We start from the raw sequence: 12,810 nt of genomic DNA, 5'->3' as shown, positions 1-12,810 counted from the left end.
AGACAGATGGTCATGATTGCTTTCCCTCAGAGGCAACTAAAAGAAGAGGTATACATGGAGCAGCTAGAAGGGGTCGAAGTTGCAAATAGAGGTAATTGTCTATATGCCTAAGAAAGCAATTCATGTACTCAAGCCCTAGTGCGTGCTTTGGTAAGCTCCAACAAGCACTTAAGAACAATGGCTACGGGAGAAGCACAAATGATAATAATCCGAAGAGGTATACATGGAGCAGCTAGAGGGGGTCGAAGTTGCAAATAGAGGTAATTGTCTATATGCTTAAGAAAGCAATTCATGTACTCAAGCCCTAGTGTGTGCTTTGGTAAGCTCCAACAAGCACTTAAGAACAATGGCTACGAGAGAAGCACAAATGATAATAATCCCTTTTTATCAAACACATCAAGATAGGAATGGTGCTGATTTTGGTGTATGTGGATGATATTATCACCACCTAGAGTGAACAGTTATGCGATACAGGGTCTCAAAAACAACCTAAAATGGACCTTTGATATGAAGTATCTAGGAGAGATTCGATATTCCCTATGTGTGGAGATCAAAAGAGCTAAAGAAGGAATGAAGTTGGCACAGAAGAAGTATCCCACTGGTCTACTTAACAAGTTTCGCATGATGAACTGCAAACTCGTTAACATGCCAACAGTGTACAACAAGAAGGCAAGTGCGGAATAGGGCGGCAAGGTCAAGGATCCACCAACTTACATATTATGGTAGGAGCACTTCACTACTTGACTCTTACCAAGCCATACATCACCCATGTGATCTTACATGATCACAGAGAGGAACATTTCCCAGAAGCTAAGTGTATCATGAAATATCTTAAGACGGAATCTTCATCATGGTCCGTACTATAGAGGACCATATGATAGGTCTATCAAAGTATCTGGATACTTTGACACTAACTGGGCAGGCGATACAAGCATGCGCAGATCCGTGACATGATATTATATCTTCGTAATGGTTGCCTAATCGTATGGAGCAGTAAAAAGTAGAAGACTGTGGCTAGATCAAGTTTCAAAGATGAGTACAGGTCTATGGCGTATACTATGACTAAGACAACATGGCTAAAATATCTATTTCAGTTGCTTCATTTGAGGTCACACATGTACCCTATATTATGACAATCAGGGTGTAAGCCCAATAGTTCCAACATTGAAGCTAAATTGGAATGCATTTGGAGTGCTAAAGCTAGGATGATCCAAGATGCATGGAGGACTTGAAGCCTTAAAGATCAAGAGAAGATTATAGTGCTTTTTCAAGTCAATAGAGTTTGTACTCTTCTCCTTATGTTTTTAGAGATGTCAAAGGCACTAAACTTAGGTTAAAATGTATTTGAAAATGTAGGAATAAATCTCAAAGACCATGGCCCAAAAGTCCCAAAAGTTTTTAAAGTAAAAAAGGAATTTCATATAGGGCCGGTTGACCGGGCTATGCCGGGCGACCGCGAGATGGAACCTGGAATTCCATGGCAAACATACAACTCCCCCTATTTGATTGACAAATATAATAAATGAGGGATTGTAGAAAAAAGACATACAAACTAAGTTTAAATCTCTCCCCTTTTATGAAAATAACTCCCCCTATCAAAGACAAATACTCAAAACAAGAGGGATTTTTTTTTTTTTGATAAAACAAAACATGTCAAGGTAAGCAAATAACCAAGAATACATTTGAACCTTGGGCTTTAAATCATCAAATGCAATGGATATTCAAGATTTAGCACAAGCCCACTAAACCAATTTCAAAATGAAATTAAGCTGGGGCTTTGGGAACCCAAGATTTTTTGGTCCCAATGCTATCCCTACTCAATTTTGATGCACATTGGAATTGATAATGCCCATGAAAGCCGCAATAATGGCATCGAATTGAGGGGTTAGCTAGGCTCCCTTGTAAAGGGATTTTTAGTTTTCTTTCTTTGAGGAACATTGTATTTTGGCGAGTGCAAAGAGACGCGTAGCCATCTCAAGAGCGAGTGTTGGAGACGCGGAGCTTTCTCCGGTTCGTGGCGAGTCTTGCAAGGTGGAACCGAACCTTTGTAATTGGGTTGATTCCTCGCAATTAAGGGAATCCGTAGTGAAATCACCAAGAGGTCTTGGTGGAGTGGAGTAGGTCCTTGAGTGACCGAACCACTATAAATCTCGGGTGCACTCTCTCTATTTCTCTCTCTTTATTTTGTGATTGTGCATTTGTGGTTTATTTTCATTTGTGTTTAAAGTTTTAATTTGCCATTTAGTTTTTCATTTCCGCAATATTTTTGGCAAAGTTTTTAAAACCCAATTCACCTCCCCTCTTGGGTTGCCATCTACCTTGGGATTTCACAGAGTCACATTTAACTCTCACAAAACCCTGTTTTTCATTCTAGGACTAAGCGGAGATCTATCCTTATTTTCTTACTATTTGAGAGAAAGTTGCTGGTATCTTCACTAAATGACTCACAACCGAATATCATCATTGATTGGCAGACAAGCTGAACAAGTCAATGCAGGACACGTGCCCAGTTGAGGGGGAGTGTTAGCATAGGGTCAATATCACCCAGGGGAGTGTACTTAAGTTAATTATATTTTGTACAAGGTTTTAAATGTCGGTTTCGGCCACTACCAAAACCGAAAATTTCAGCCGAAATCATGTAAAATTTTGGAAAACAATTTCGGTATTTTACAAGATTTCAGTGGGAATTTTGGCCCAAATTTTGGAAATTTTGGTGGAAAATTTTCAAATTCGGTGGAAATCTTCGATTTCGGTGGAAATTTCAGTTCATGTACTTTTGGTGTTGGCCCTACTCAAAATTTCGGTTCATGTACTTTCGGTGTTGGCCCTGCCCGAAATTTCGGATTTCGGCCGAAATTTCAAACCATGATTTTGTAATACTCATTAGTTTAGACTCTAAACCTATCTATCTTTATGAAAAATTCTAAACCTATCTATCTTCTCTCTTCTCTGATTCACATATTTATCAAACTATAGCTATTTTCATATTAAATCCCTTTCCCAATTAGGCATATTTCTCCTGAAGATCTTCAGTGGCCTTCCTAAGCTAGGTAACTCTTTTTTTTTTTTTTTTTTTTTGGAATGGCATGCTAGGTAACTCTTTAAACTTCTTAAACTTGAGACCCCTTCTCAATTTAGTTTCCTTCTATATATTTAAGATGTTTTAAAGGCTATATTCATACATGGAACTTAAGGTCCTAAAGTTAGCTAATAAATGGGTGATTACATTATCATTTCTTTGACATAATGGTTGTTCTTAGTTAGTATTTGTGTACATTTTTTTCCTTGTTCAAGGAACACGATTAGAAAAGGCTTCTAGAATTCTTGTGTACTTTCTCTAGGCCCATAATCTTTATATTATCAATATTTATTTTTATCATGTAATGTTATTTGTTCTGAGAGTGTGTTTGATAATTTTAGGGTGTCCCGCTGCTATATGTTCCTCTTGAGGTTGTTATGTCAAAATATTATGGTGAAAGTGAACGTTTGTTGGGGACGGTGTTCTCTCTTGCTAATGAGCTCCCCAATGGAGCAATAATTTTCTTAGATGAGGTAAAAACTATGCTTACTCCATGAAGAATTCAATTAATATGGTAATATTTCTTTATTAGATGAGGTGGTTGTTGAGTTTCCATCTTTGTATCATTGTATAAAGTGTGATTATCTTTGGGTCTTCTAATATTGGTTTCAGGTTCTTAACATGTTTGCGTCTTTTTGGTGTATATTTTATAGGTTGATTCTTTTGCTGTTTCTCGTGATACTGAAATGCACGAAGCTACACGTCGTATTTTATCAGTGTTATTGCGACAGGTGAAAATGAATTTTCCGTTGATCACTCAATTTCAGTGATTTCTGGTTTGCTGCATTTGATTGAATTACTTAGTGCTTACTTCGTCTTCCATTTCTTCACTAGTATATTTTGTAAATTGTTCTTTATATTCATCATTCATTTAAATTATCACCATTTACAGTTTATACTAACTTCCAAAAATTTCTAAGCTAAATAAATGATAAATTGGAACTTGCATACCTTACAATGGATTGAAAGCCAACATACATGAATGGACTTGGAATGATGAAAACCTACATGAGCTCCTAGGACTAAGAGCTGACAATTATTGCTTTTGGCACTCTTGAATACTTGAACCCTACCCAGTGGTTCTTTTGTGACAAGAAGAGTTGGCCATGTAAACTCTTGAGTGTTAAGACTGATCTCACTTAGTATGAAAGCGATAATACTTCACATGAAATGAATACCTACATAGGATGGGTTATCAACATCTTCTTAGTGTAGGTATTTGCAATCTTTAGTTCTTAAAGTTTGTGTCAGTAGAGGGTGCCGATATTTTGAATGAAAAGAATCATTTGTTGAAACAATATCATCCTCAAATTATTTGTCCACAAAATTAAACCTCCAGTACACCAATTACAATGCATAGCAAGTTCTTGGAAAGGCACCAATTAATTGTCAAAGAATACCAATGGATAACTGTTTCTATTAAAGATAAAAAAATGGTATTTTAAGTGAGGGAGAGGATGTTTTTGTATTTTTGGGCATCCTTGATCAAAATCAAGCAATTAAAATTTAAAGCATCATTCCATGCCAATGTATTGGAGCATATTAATCTAGTGGTTGCTCATGGGTTTTTCCATTTTCTTTGTCTTCTCTTCACATTATTTTTTATCCAAATGCAGTAGGTTCTATGATCTTAGTAGTGGTTATTAAATATTGGATCAACAAATCATCATAATCTCCAGTATGTTATCCGTGATATATTTTATCAAAGCAATTAGATTAAGTTCTTTTTCCTTGGATTGTCATTTAAGAAACTCTTTTAACTAATGAGTTTGACGCTCAACAATTCAAATGATATCAGAAGGCTGAGGGGCCTCATCAACATGATTATGATGCTTATGATGAACCCATAGTCATTTAAGAAGCACAGGTGATGCTTATGATGGCCCCATAGTCACACAAACCAAAGGCGAGAGAGAAGAGGCCAAAAGGGGGTGATATGGGCCTCTATTGATTATGTTACCTATGACATCATGCTGATAGTAGCATAGGAATCCACCCCACCTTGGGACAAAATTCACGAAAAGAGGGTCTTTATTTCATGTCTTTAATTTAGCTTATTTTTATTTTTATTTTAGAGCTCACTTGGTTGTGTTTTAGCACCCACTTTGCACAACGCCTAGTGTTAAATGAATTTGCTTCTAGGGAGAGGATTTTGTTTGATGATTAGGATCAATCAATTTTTAGAGGTATTTAGGTCAGAATTTAGCTTCTTTTAGGGCTTTATCCAATACTTCATACGCCAACAAGCGACAATTTTTGTACTTTGTGGTTCCTTCTATTTACATTCAATTGAAGTAATTGTTATTTTCTTATGGTTTGTTTAGTTGGAGTTTGATGACTTTGAATTGAATTCACTTTTATATGCTTTTGGTTCGTCCATTGTTGGAGAATTGATTGTTTTCTTGAGCATTCCAACCAATCAAATGTCATCAGCTGTTATCAGAGCATAGGCGTCATTGGGTTTTTTTTATTGAGGATTCAACTTCTAAAAGAGATCCTCAAGCTCTATCAATTCATTTAGAAAGAACATATCAAATGGAACAATCAATTGAGATGATAGGAAAAGCAATGAAAGAGAGATTATGACATTGCTAGATCAAATTACATATCATGTAGAGCTGGTGCGATAATGACCATAGTATTGGATTCTTGATATTACTCTCGATCTTACTCGTGGTGTTCCAAAAAAGGAGATTTGCACCCTTCTTCAGGTTGAGATGGATATGATAGCGCCAGCTTCTGTTGTTGAAACTAAGCCTTGAGTCTTTAAGTTGGAGATAGATACTTGACTTCCATGGTAGATTGAAGACGAAGGATTTCCTTGAATGTCTGTCAAAAATTGATAAAACTTCTATACTAAATTTCTGTCTAATTTGTTACAGAAAGGAAAAGAAAATTTCACCACATGGAATACAATGAAGGTAGAGCTTCAGAGGAAGTTTTTGCATTTGAATTATGCTCTTGATCTCTATTTTTGTTGCCAAAATCTTAAGCAACGAGAAAAGAGTCTGGCGTATACCACAGAATTCTACACGCTTTCATTGCGGGCTAATTTGCAAGACCTAGGGGTGCAATTTGGTTGAGGTCGTTTTGCTAAAAAATGAATTGGAATCAAACCGAAGCTAATTTGATTTTAAGGTAAAAGCTCAACCCGGATTAAAAAAAATCGACCCCGAGTTGCACCCATAACAAGATCGTAGTTTCAATGAGTATGACATGACCCATATAGATACTATTTTTAAGTTTATTATTTATTTTATTTTCTAAGTTAAATTTATTTGATTTTTATGGTATTTTATTGATCCTTGTCTCGTGTCTTATCGTATGGGATGGAATACACCTATTTGTGGCCTAGATTTTGGAAAATGCCTAGTCGTGTCTGCATTACGGTGTCTATCCATATCTGTATTTGGGTATCATTTCCCTATGAAGTGGACATTGAAATTTTAAAAGGGAAGTGGATGGCCCAGGGTCAAAGATTCAAAAAACCCCATTACACAGTAAGGAATTGCAATTGAGATGAGAGTGGATCTTCAGTTTGAAAATGCAGTTACTGTGTTCCGGCCGAAACATGTGTCCTGTTTTGGCCGGAACAGACTGATGCGGAACAGAACAGACCAAAATCTAGGCCGAAATGGAAAATATGGGGTTTATGTTCCATTTTCCATACTGGAACTAAACATTTCATCCGTTCCAGCCGAAATGGAACGGAATTCACAACTAAGATGGGCATGCTTTCCCCTTGATTATGGTGATTTTTTAAGAATTTTTTGGGGATTTTGTGACGTGCTTTCAATTTTCTAGAAAAATCCAGAAATATATTGTTTTGGGGCTAATGTGAGGTAACTCTTAGCCTGGGACCTGTTAAGAAGGGAGATTTAACCTTCTTGGATCCTTTTTGGGATAGGAACATATTGGTGGTTTACTCGCTTCGTTCCGAGCTTGAGAGAGGAAGTTCTCTCAATTTTTGTGGATTTTTATTGATGCCGTCCTGCGGGAAACTGGTTTTTTAACCAGTTTCCTGCCATGCAGAGGTTGAGAATCTCCCTTTCAGGTCATTTTGAGATATGTCACAATCACAAGGGCTTCTTCTAATGGATCTGAAGTGAGCTCCATTGCTGCTGGGACTCCAGGCACTTGGTTTGGATCCCCTACAGGTTTCCTATGGGGACAACCCTAACGTGGAGACTCGAAAAGTAGAACTTGATGGAACCAATTATACGGAATGGGCTCAGTGTGCACGGATGTATATCGGTGGAAGATACAAGTTGAGTGATGATATTTAAGTCCTTTTCCATTTATTAAGGGTTTAATATAAATGCAGAGGAACTTTTCAAAATAATAATAATAATAAATACAGAGGAATAGCCCATCATGGTATTCTATTCCATTCTCTCCAACCTTCCTCTCTCTCTTCTTGTCTTCTTCGTGTGGTGCTACAACACTTCTAGAATTACAACTATTTTCACAGATTTCTTCAAACCATTAAATTGGGATGTTCCTTGCAGTAGATGCTCTTTGTTTTCCCAATTTTGGTTTTATAATTTCAGCAAATCTGAATTCTTGTTAAAACCGTATTTTATTTTGTTTTATTATAATGATTAGTGACATTTATTCTAGTTTTGATAATGTCTAATATTTCTAGCATGATGTTTACTAAGTGGAGAACATGTTTGTTTTGTTTTTTTTTGGGTGAAGATTGATGGGTTTGAGCAGGAGAAGAGAGTGGCAGTAATTGCTGCAACAAATAGAAAGCAAGATCTTGATCCTGCTCTCATCAGGTATATATGTGTGAACGATCGTGTCCGTAGGATCATCATACCCGAGTCAGTACATTGTTTTTCAAATGCATTCTTTTTTTTTTTCTCCCATATCTATGGGAATACTGGCAGTCCTAGTGAACCTGTGAATTAATGCATGCTAAATATTTATCCTATCTTTCAGTCGATTTGATTTAATGATTACTTTTGGCCTACCTGATCAAAACACTCGTGAGGAAATTGCTTCACAATATGCAAAGCACCTTAAAAAAGCTGAACTAGGTCAGCTTGCCGCATTTACAGAAGAGTAAGTAATTACAGAACTTTTTTTTTTGTTGTTGTTGTTTTACTCCAAATTATTTTGTTGTGATTTTTTTTTTCCAAGGCATGTAGCTTATAAAAAAAGGGGGTCTTTTCTGAATGGAGATGGAGATGGTGGGGTTGGGAAGCATAACAAGAAATAACGTTTGCTAGATTAAGGGAATGGCTTGATTTGAAATTACTTAGAAAACGCAAGGATCATCAAGTAACTACTTGTAGTGAGCAAACAGCACATCAGTCATAAACACGTCTCAGGCAAAATTTAACAAATGATTGGAAATTGTAAACGAAGGCCTGACAATAGTTAACAGCAGCCCAGGAACAGTAACAAACTAACAACTGCCCGATAACCCCAAATAAATGTCCGATAGTAATTAATTACAGCCCGGCAATCCGTCAAGTCGTCAACAAACAATTATGCATCCAAGAATTGATTTAATCAATAATTTCAGTAAACTTGTTTGATGGCATTGTGAATAAAACAAAACTATTCCGATAGTAATTAATTGCAGCCCGGCAATCCGTCAACAAACAATTATGCATCCAAGAATTGATTTAATCAATAATTTTCAGTAAACTCGTTTGATGGCATTGTGAATAAAACAAAACTATGAAAATATGGCTCCAATAATGTGTTAATGAAATCAGTTGATACAATAATCACACCCTCGTGCTGTTCCACAACCACCAATAGAACAAAATGAAAATAGAGAATATGGAGACTAAAGTTATAATCATCCAAACATGGATATGTACCAAGATGTCAACCAGGAAGAATAATAGGTCCACATCCAACGCACTGCCAAGGTGAAGCTGCCCTAGGAGAGATCTACACTAGTCGCCAAGCTCCAAGAAGATAAGAATCAAAACCCAAAACTCGTCAACCTCAACAGTGACTAAAGATGGGCCCCATCAATAAATCTCTCTCTCTCTCTCTCTCTCTCTCTCTCTCTCTCTCTCTCTCTCTCTCTCTCTCTCTCTCTCTCTCTCTCTCAAACGAAAAATTCTCACATAACAAAGCCCTCTCAAACAATTTGGGGGAGGTTGTTCAGGCCTTTGCAGGGCCTAAAGGGGAAGCTGATGCATCGGAAGCAAAAGTTAGGGCAGTTCACCAAGGGATAAAATTAGTGGAACAAAACCTAACGGCTTCCTTGGTGGCTGAAGTCCTTGAATCTGATTTGTTGGTTGGATGGCTCACAGAACCATCCTTGGAGATTTGACAGGTTTTGTGATGAAGTGTTTGATCGGATTGGATCCTCTCCCGTAGTGTTTCATCATGTGAGACGTTCGGCTAACTCGGTGGCAGATAATCTAGCAGGGGTCAGAGTGTTCAAAGAAGCTCTAGCGTTATTTGATGCCCTTCCCCCTTGACTTCAATAGCGGGAAGTCAGATTGTTTTGTTTTTTTTATCTTTTGTAATTTGACCATCTTGGTCTCTTCTTTTTAATAAAATTTTGGCTATCATTCAAAACAAAAAAACAAAGCTCTCACCCCACTTCCACAAAAACTACTACTCCCTTTTCCGTACATCGATCCTAGCTGGCCCTCCCTCTGCAACTAAGTTGGAGCATTACACAATTGAAATAGAAAAAAGGAAGTTCAGAAGGGCTTTAAGTTGCTTTACAATGGTCTCTCTCCATTAAAAAATCCCTTACCTACATGTACTGTTAGTTTGGTCAAATCTTTTGATTTTGTTGATTAGTGTTGCGTATATTGTTGAGTTTATGGGTGCCTAAAACATGTGTGGACTTTTACCATATGTTTGGTTGACACTTGCCATCTTCAGAATGTCTGGAAGGGATATCAGGGATGTGTGCCAACAAGCGGAACGACACTGGGCGTCAAAGGTATTCCTAAGCTCTTTCTTCACTCTCGGTTTATGTTTTGTTTTGAAAGGTAACAGATCTCATTCCATTCAAAAGAGTTACATAAGAGGACAAATACCCAAAAGAGTTACATTCACTCTTGGTTTATGTTGAAACAATAATCCCCATTTAATGCTTTTGATAGATTATAAGAGGACAAGTACCCAGTGATGGTGAAGGAGTACATCTTCCCCCAATCCAAGAATATATTGAGAGTGCTGAGCAGAGGCGCAAGGCTCTTTTTGACATTTCAAACAAGGAAAGTCAAAACTCTGACTCAAAATTGAAAAAGCGACCCTTGGCATTAGCTTGAGAGTTTATGCAGGATGACCAATATCTAGAGTGTAAAGATTTACGATTTCATGTACACTACAAATTCAGTATAGGAACCACAGGTTCTCATAATCTTCAACTTTATTTGCAGAAGTCACAAGCTTAATCTTCTGCATTATTCATCTATTTGTTGGATTCTTATTTAACTATTGACGACTGAAATTGATTAGTGATCTTTCAAAGTTGTGATAGTGACACACTGTTATCATTGAATCACCAGAAATTTACAGAATGATTTAGAAAGAAAATGATAGATTCCCTGGTTAGGAGACCTGCTACTTGACAATACATCCTTTAGAAGAACTTAGTTCAAAAACAAAGCTGACTCAAAATCAAAGACCTCGAACTTATACATTGTCGTAGTTTTGATGCACACTGAGAGCCTCCAATTCTGTTGCTCTTCTGATGATCCTGCTGAAAGTTCATGGTATCATATTGATCAGTCTGGTGGAACACCAAGACAAGGTGACCCCCAGTATCCCCTTCCCTTCACTCTACTACTCACAAGCAATGTGTTTTGTTAGCCAAGATCCTAGAGAACAGTAGGGAAAGGGTAATTGTATCACTGTAATAATAGTGATACATGAAAACATAACCCAGTTTCCAATGGTAACATTCCGTGTGAGGTTATCAAATCCTCAGGTTGCCATGCTAGAAAGGTCGACCTCTGGTTTTTTTTTTTTTTTTTCAACCAAGAATTTAGCTAGGAACCCAGGCCAGCACCTTAAATTTTATTAAGGAAACTTACAGAAGGTACGGCTTTGGTTTCTTGTAGAAGATTTTATTTTAGAAGAGGAATGCTAAACTCAAAGGCGCCCTTGCAAAAAATAGACAAAAGAGCAATGCCGATGGTGATGTTCGACCAATGGGGGTGCCTTTGCAAGGGTGCCCTTGAGTTTAGCATTCCTCATTTTAAATTAGGAAGAAAATTCCTAGTGGTTTCTTCTATATCGCTTTCGCCTATTTGACAATTACATTAAAAATTACACTGATATCTAGAATTGGAGAGTTTTCAAGTAAAAATATTTGAGGTCAAGAGTTCAATGTTCATGTTACATTTAAAAAAAAAAAAAAAAACGTTTGATCCTCAAATTGCTAAAGGTGATAGTTTGCTTAAATCTCCACCACATATACATGGCATGTATATAAGATAATTGGAATAAGTCATTAGGCCGGCCCACATTGCGAATTTAGCGGCTGCCGAAAAGATTATAACCGTCCGATCAAAGGAGTTTTGTCCAATAAAGATGAATCATTGATCATGTTTGTTTTAAGAAACCAAATGTAATTCGAAATAGATTGTGACAAAGTAGATCCAAAAATCACTCCAAAAAGGATCCAACTGAGAAGTGATCTGAACAGATCCGCCCCACTTCAATTGACACCCCTGCCTATAAATCAAAGAGTGAAGTGCCATTATTAAAACAAGGGAGTGTGGATACAGTTCAATTTTCAGTATAATGTCTTTTCCATTAGTTTTATTTTTTTCTCACGAGATTTACAAACAATACATTAAAATAATGAAGAATTATTCAAAAAATTCACACTTAAATTGGAAAAAATCATCATTTTTAAATTATTTTAGATTTATTAAAGTTTAAAATGGATGGAAAAATTTTGCAATTATTCAAGAACTTTTCAATTATTCGGAGAATTTTGTAGCTATATGCATGACAATATTTTTTTTGAAAATTATATGCATGACAATATTAGGACTGTTTAGGACAACCTTAACACAAGTGTCCTGATATCATTCCTACTTTTTTAGAGTTTTTACATGGTGCAAGCCCATAAAGTCCAATATTTTTCAAAAAGTCCAATATTTCTCAAAAAATTAAAAAATCTCACTTTTATATATCAACTACGCAAAACTTGATCAACAGGATAAGGAGGAACGAATGAAACTAGGGTTGCAACAGGGTTGGGTTTTTCAAAACCCTATCCCAACCCTGGATCCCATTATCTCGACCCTGACCCGCCTTGACCTTGAGTCAGGGCCGAGAAACCTCAACCCATTGCCCGCCCTGCAGGGCTCGGTGCGGCCGTGGCCTGCCCTGATTGTCCCTGATTGGGCAGGGCCGGGCCGGGCCGGGCCTGATTGACCCTAGTGCAAATACCTGTTAAGAGTGCCAAAAATAAAGCAACCACATATCATATAGAACAAAATGATCAATAAACAGAGAAAGGGAACAAAATGAGACAATATGAATTCAACAACATGACGGGCAGCATAGACAATTAATAATAATAATAATGTAAAGAAACATCAATCCAAGATAATAGAAAACATTAGCAAAAGAAACATGCACAGATGGTTCAATTCTATAATAGAAAACTTAGGGTAGGGCTGGGTCAGGGTACCCGAGGCATTAACCCAGAACCCGACCCAACCTGAGTCAGGGTCTAAGAAAATGAACCCTGACCCGCCCTCAGGGTTGGAAAATCCAGCCCT

The 12,810-nt window shown here is 37.1% G+C and overlaps 1 protein-coding gene across 3 annotated transcripts in view; it reads left to right on the top strand.

The window, feature by feature from the left end:
• LOC143851484 (P-loop containing nucleoside triphosphate hydrolases superfamily protein) overlaps positions 1–10,540 on the top strand; it is a 40,476-nt gene extending 29,936 nt beyond the window's left edge. The window contains exons 9-14 of one of the 3 annotated variants that reach the window (XM_077360941.1): positions 3,421–3,552; positions 3,733–3,810; positions 7,778–7,860; positions 8,024–8,146; positions 9,947–10,007; positions 10,171–10,540. In XM_077360941.1, coding sequence (XP_077217056.1) covers positions 3,421–3,552; positions 3,733–3,810; positions 7,778–7,860; positions 8,024–8,146; positions 9,947–10,007; positions 10,171–10,338 — 645 coding nt within the window. In that variant the 3' untranslated portion in view covers positions 10,339–10,540. The remainder of the gene's footprint in view (positions 1–3,420; positions 3,553–3,732; positions 3,811–7,777; positions 7,861–8,023; positions 8,147–9,946; positions 10,008–10,170) is intronic. The other 2 variants (XM_077360943.1, XM_077360942.1) reach the window with 2 other exon arrangements.
• Positions 10,541–12,810: the final 2,270 nt, after the last annotated feature.

This window comes from Tasmannia lanceolata, unplaced genomic scaffold (genome assembly GCF_043159265.1).
Source record: "Tasmannia lanceolata isolate RefF3 unplaced genomic scaffold, GAP_Taslan_0.1 ptg000018l, whole genome shotgun sequence".
Classification (NCBI taxonomy): domain Eukaryota; kingdom Viridiplantae; phylum Streptophyta; class Magnoliopsida; order Canellales; family Winteraceae; genus Tasmannia; species Tasmannia lanceolata.
This window is presented reverse-complemented; position numbering and strand designations above follow the sequence as displayed.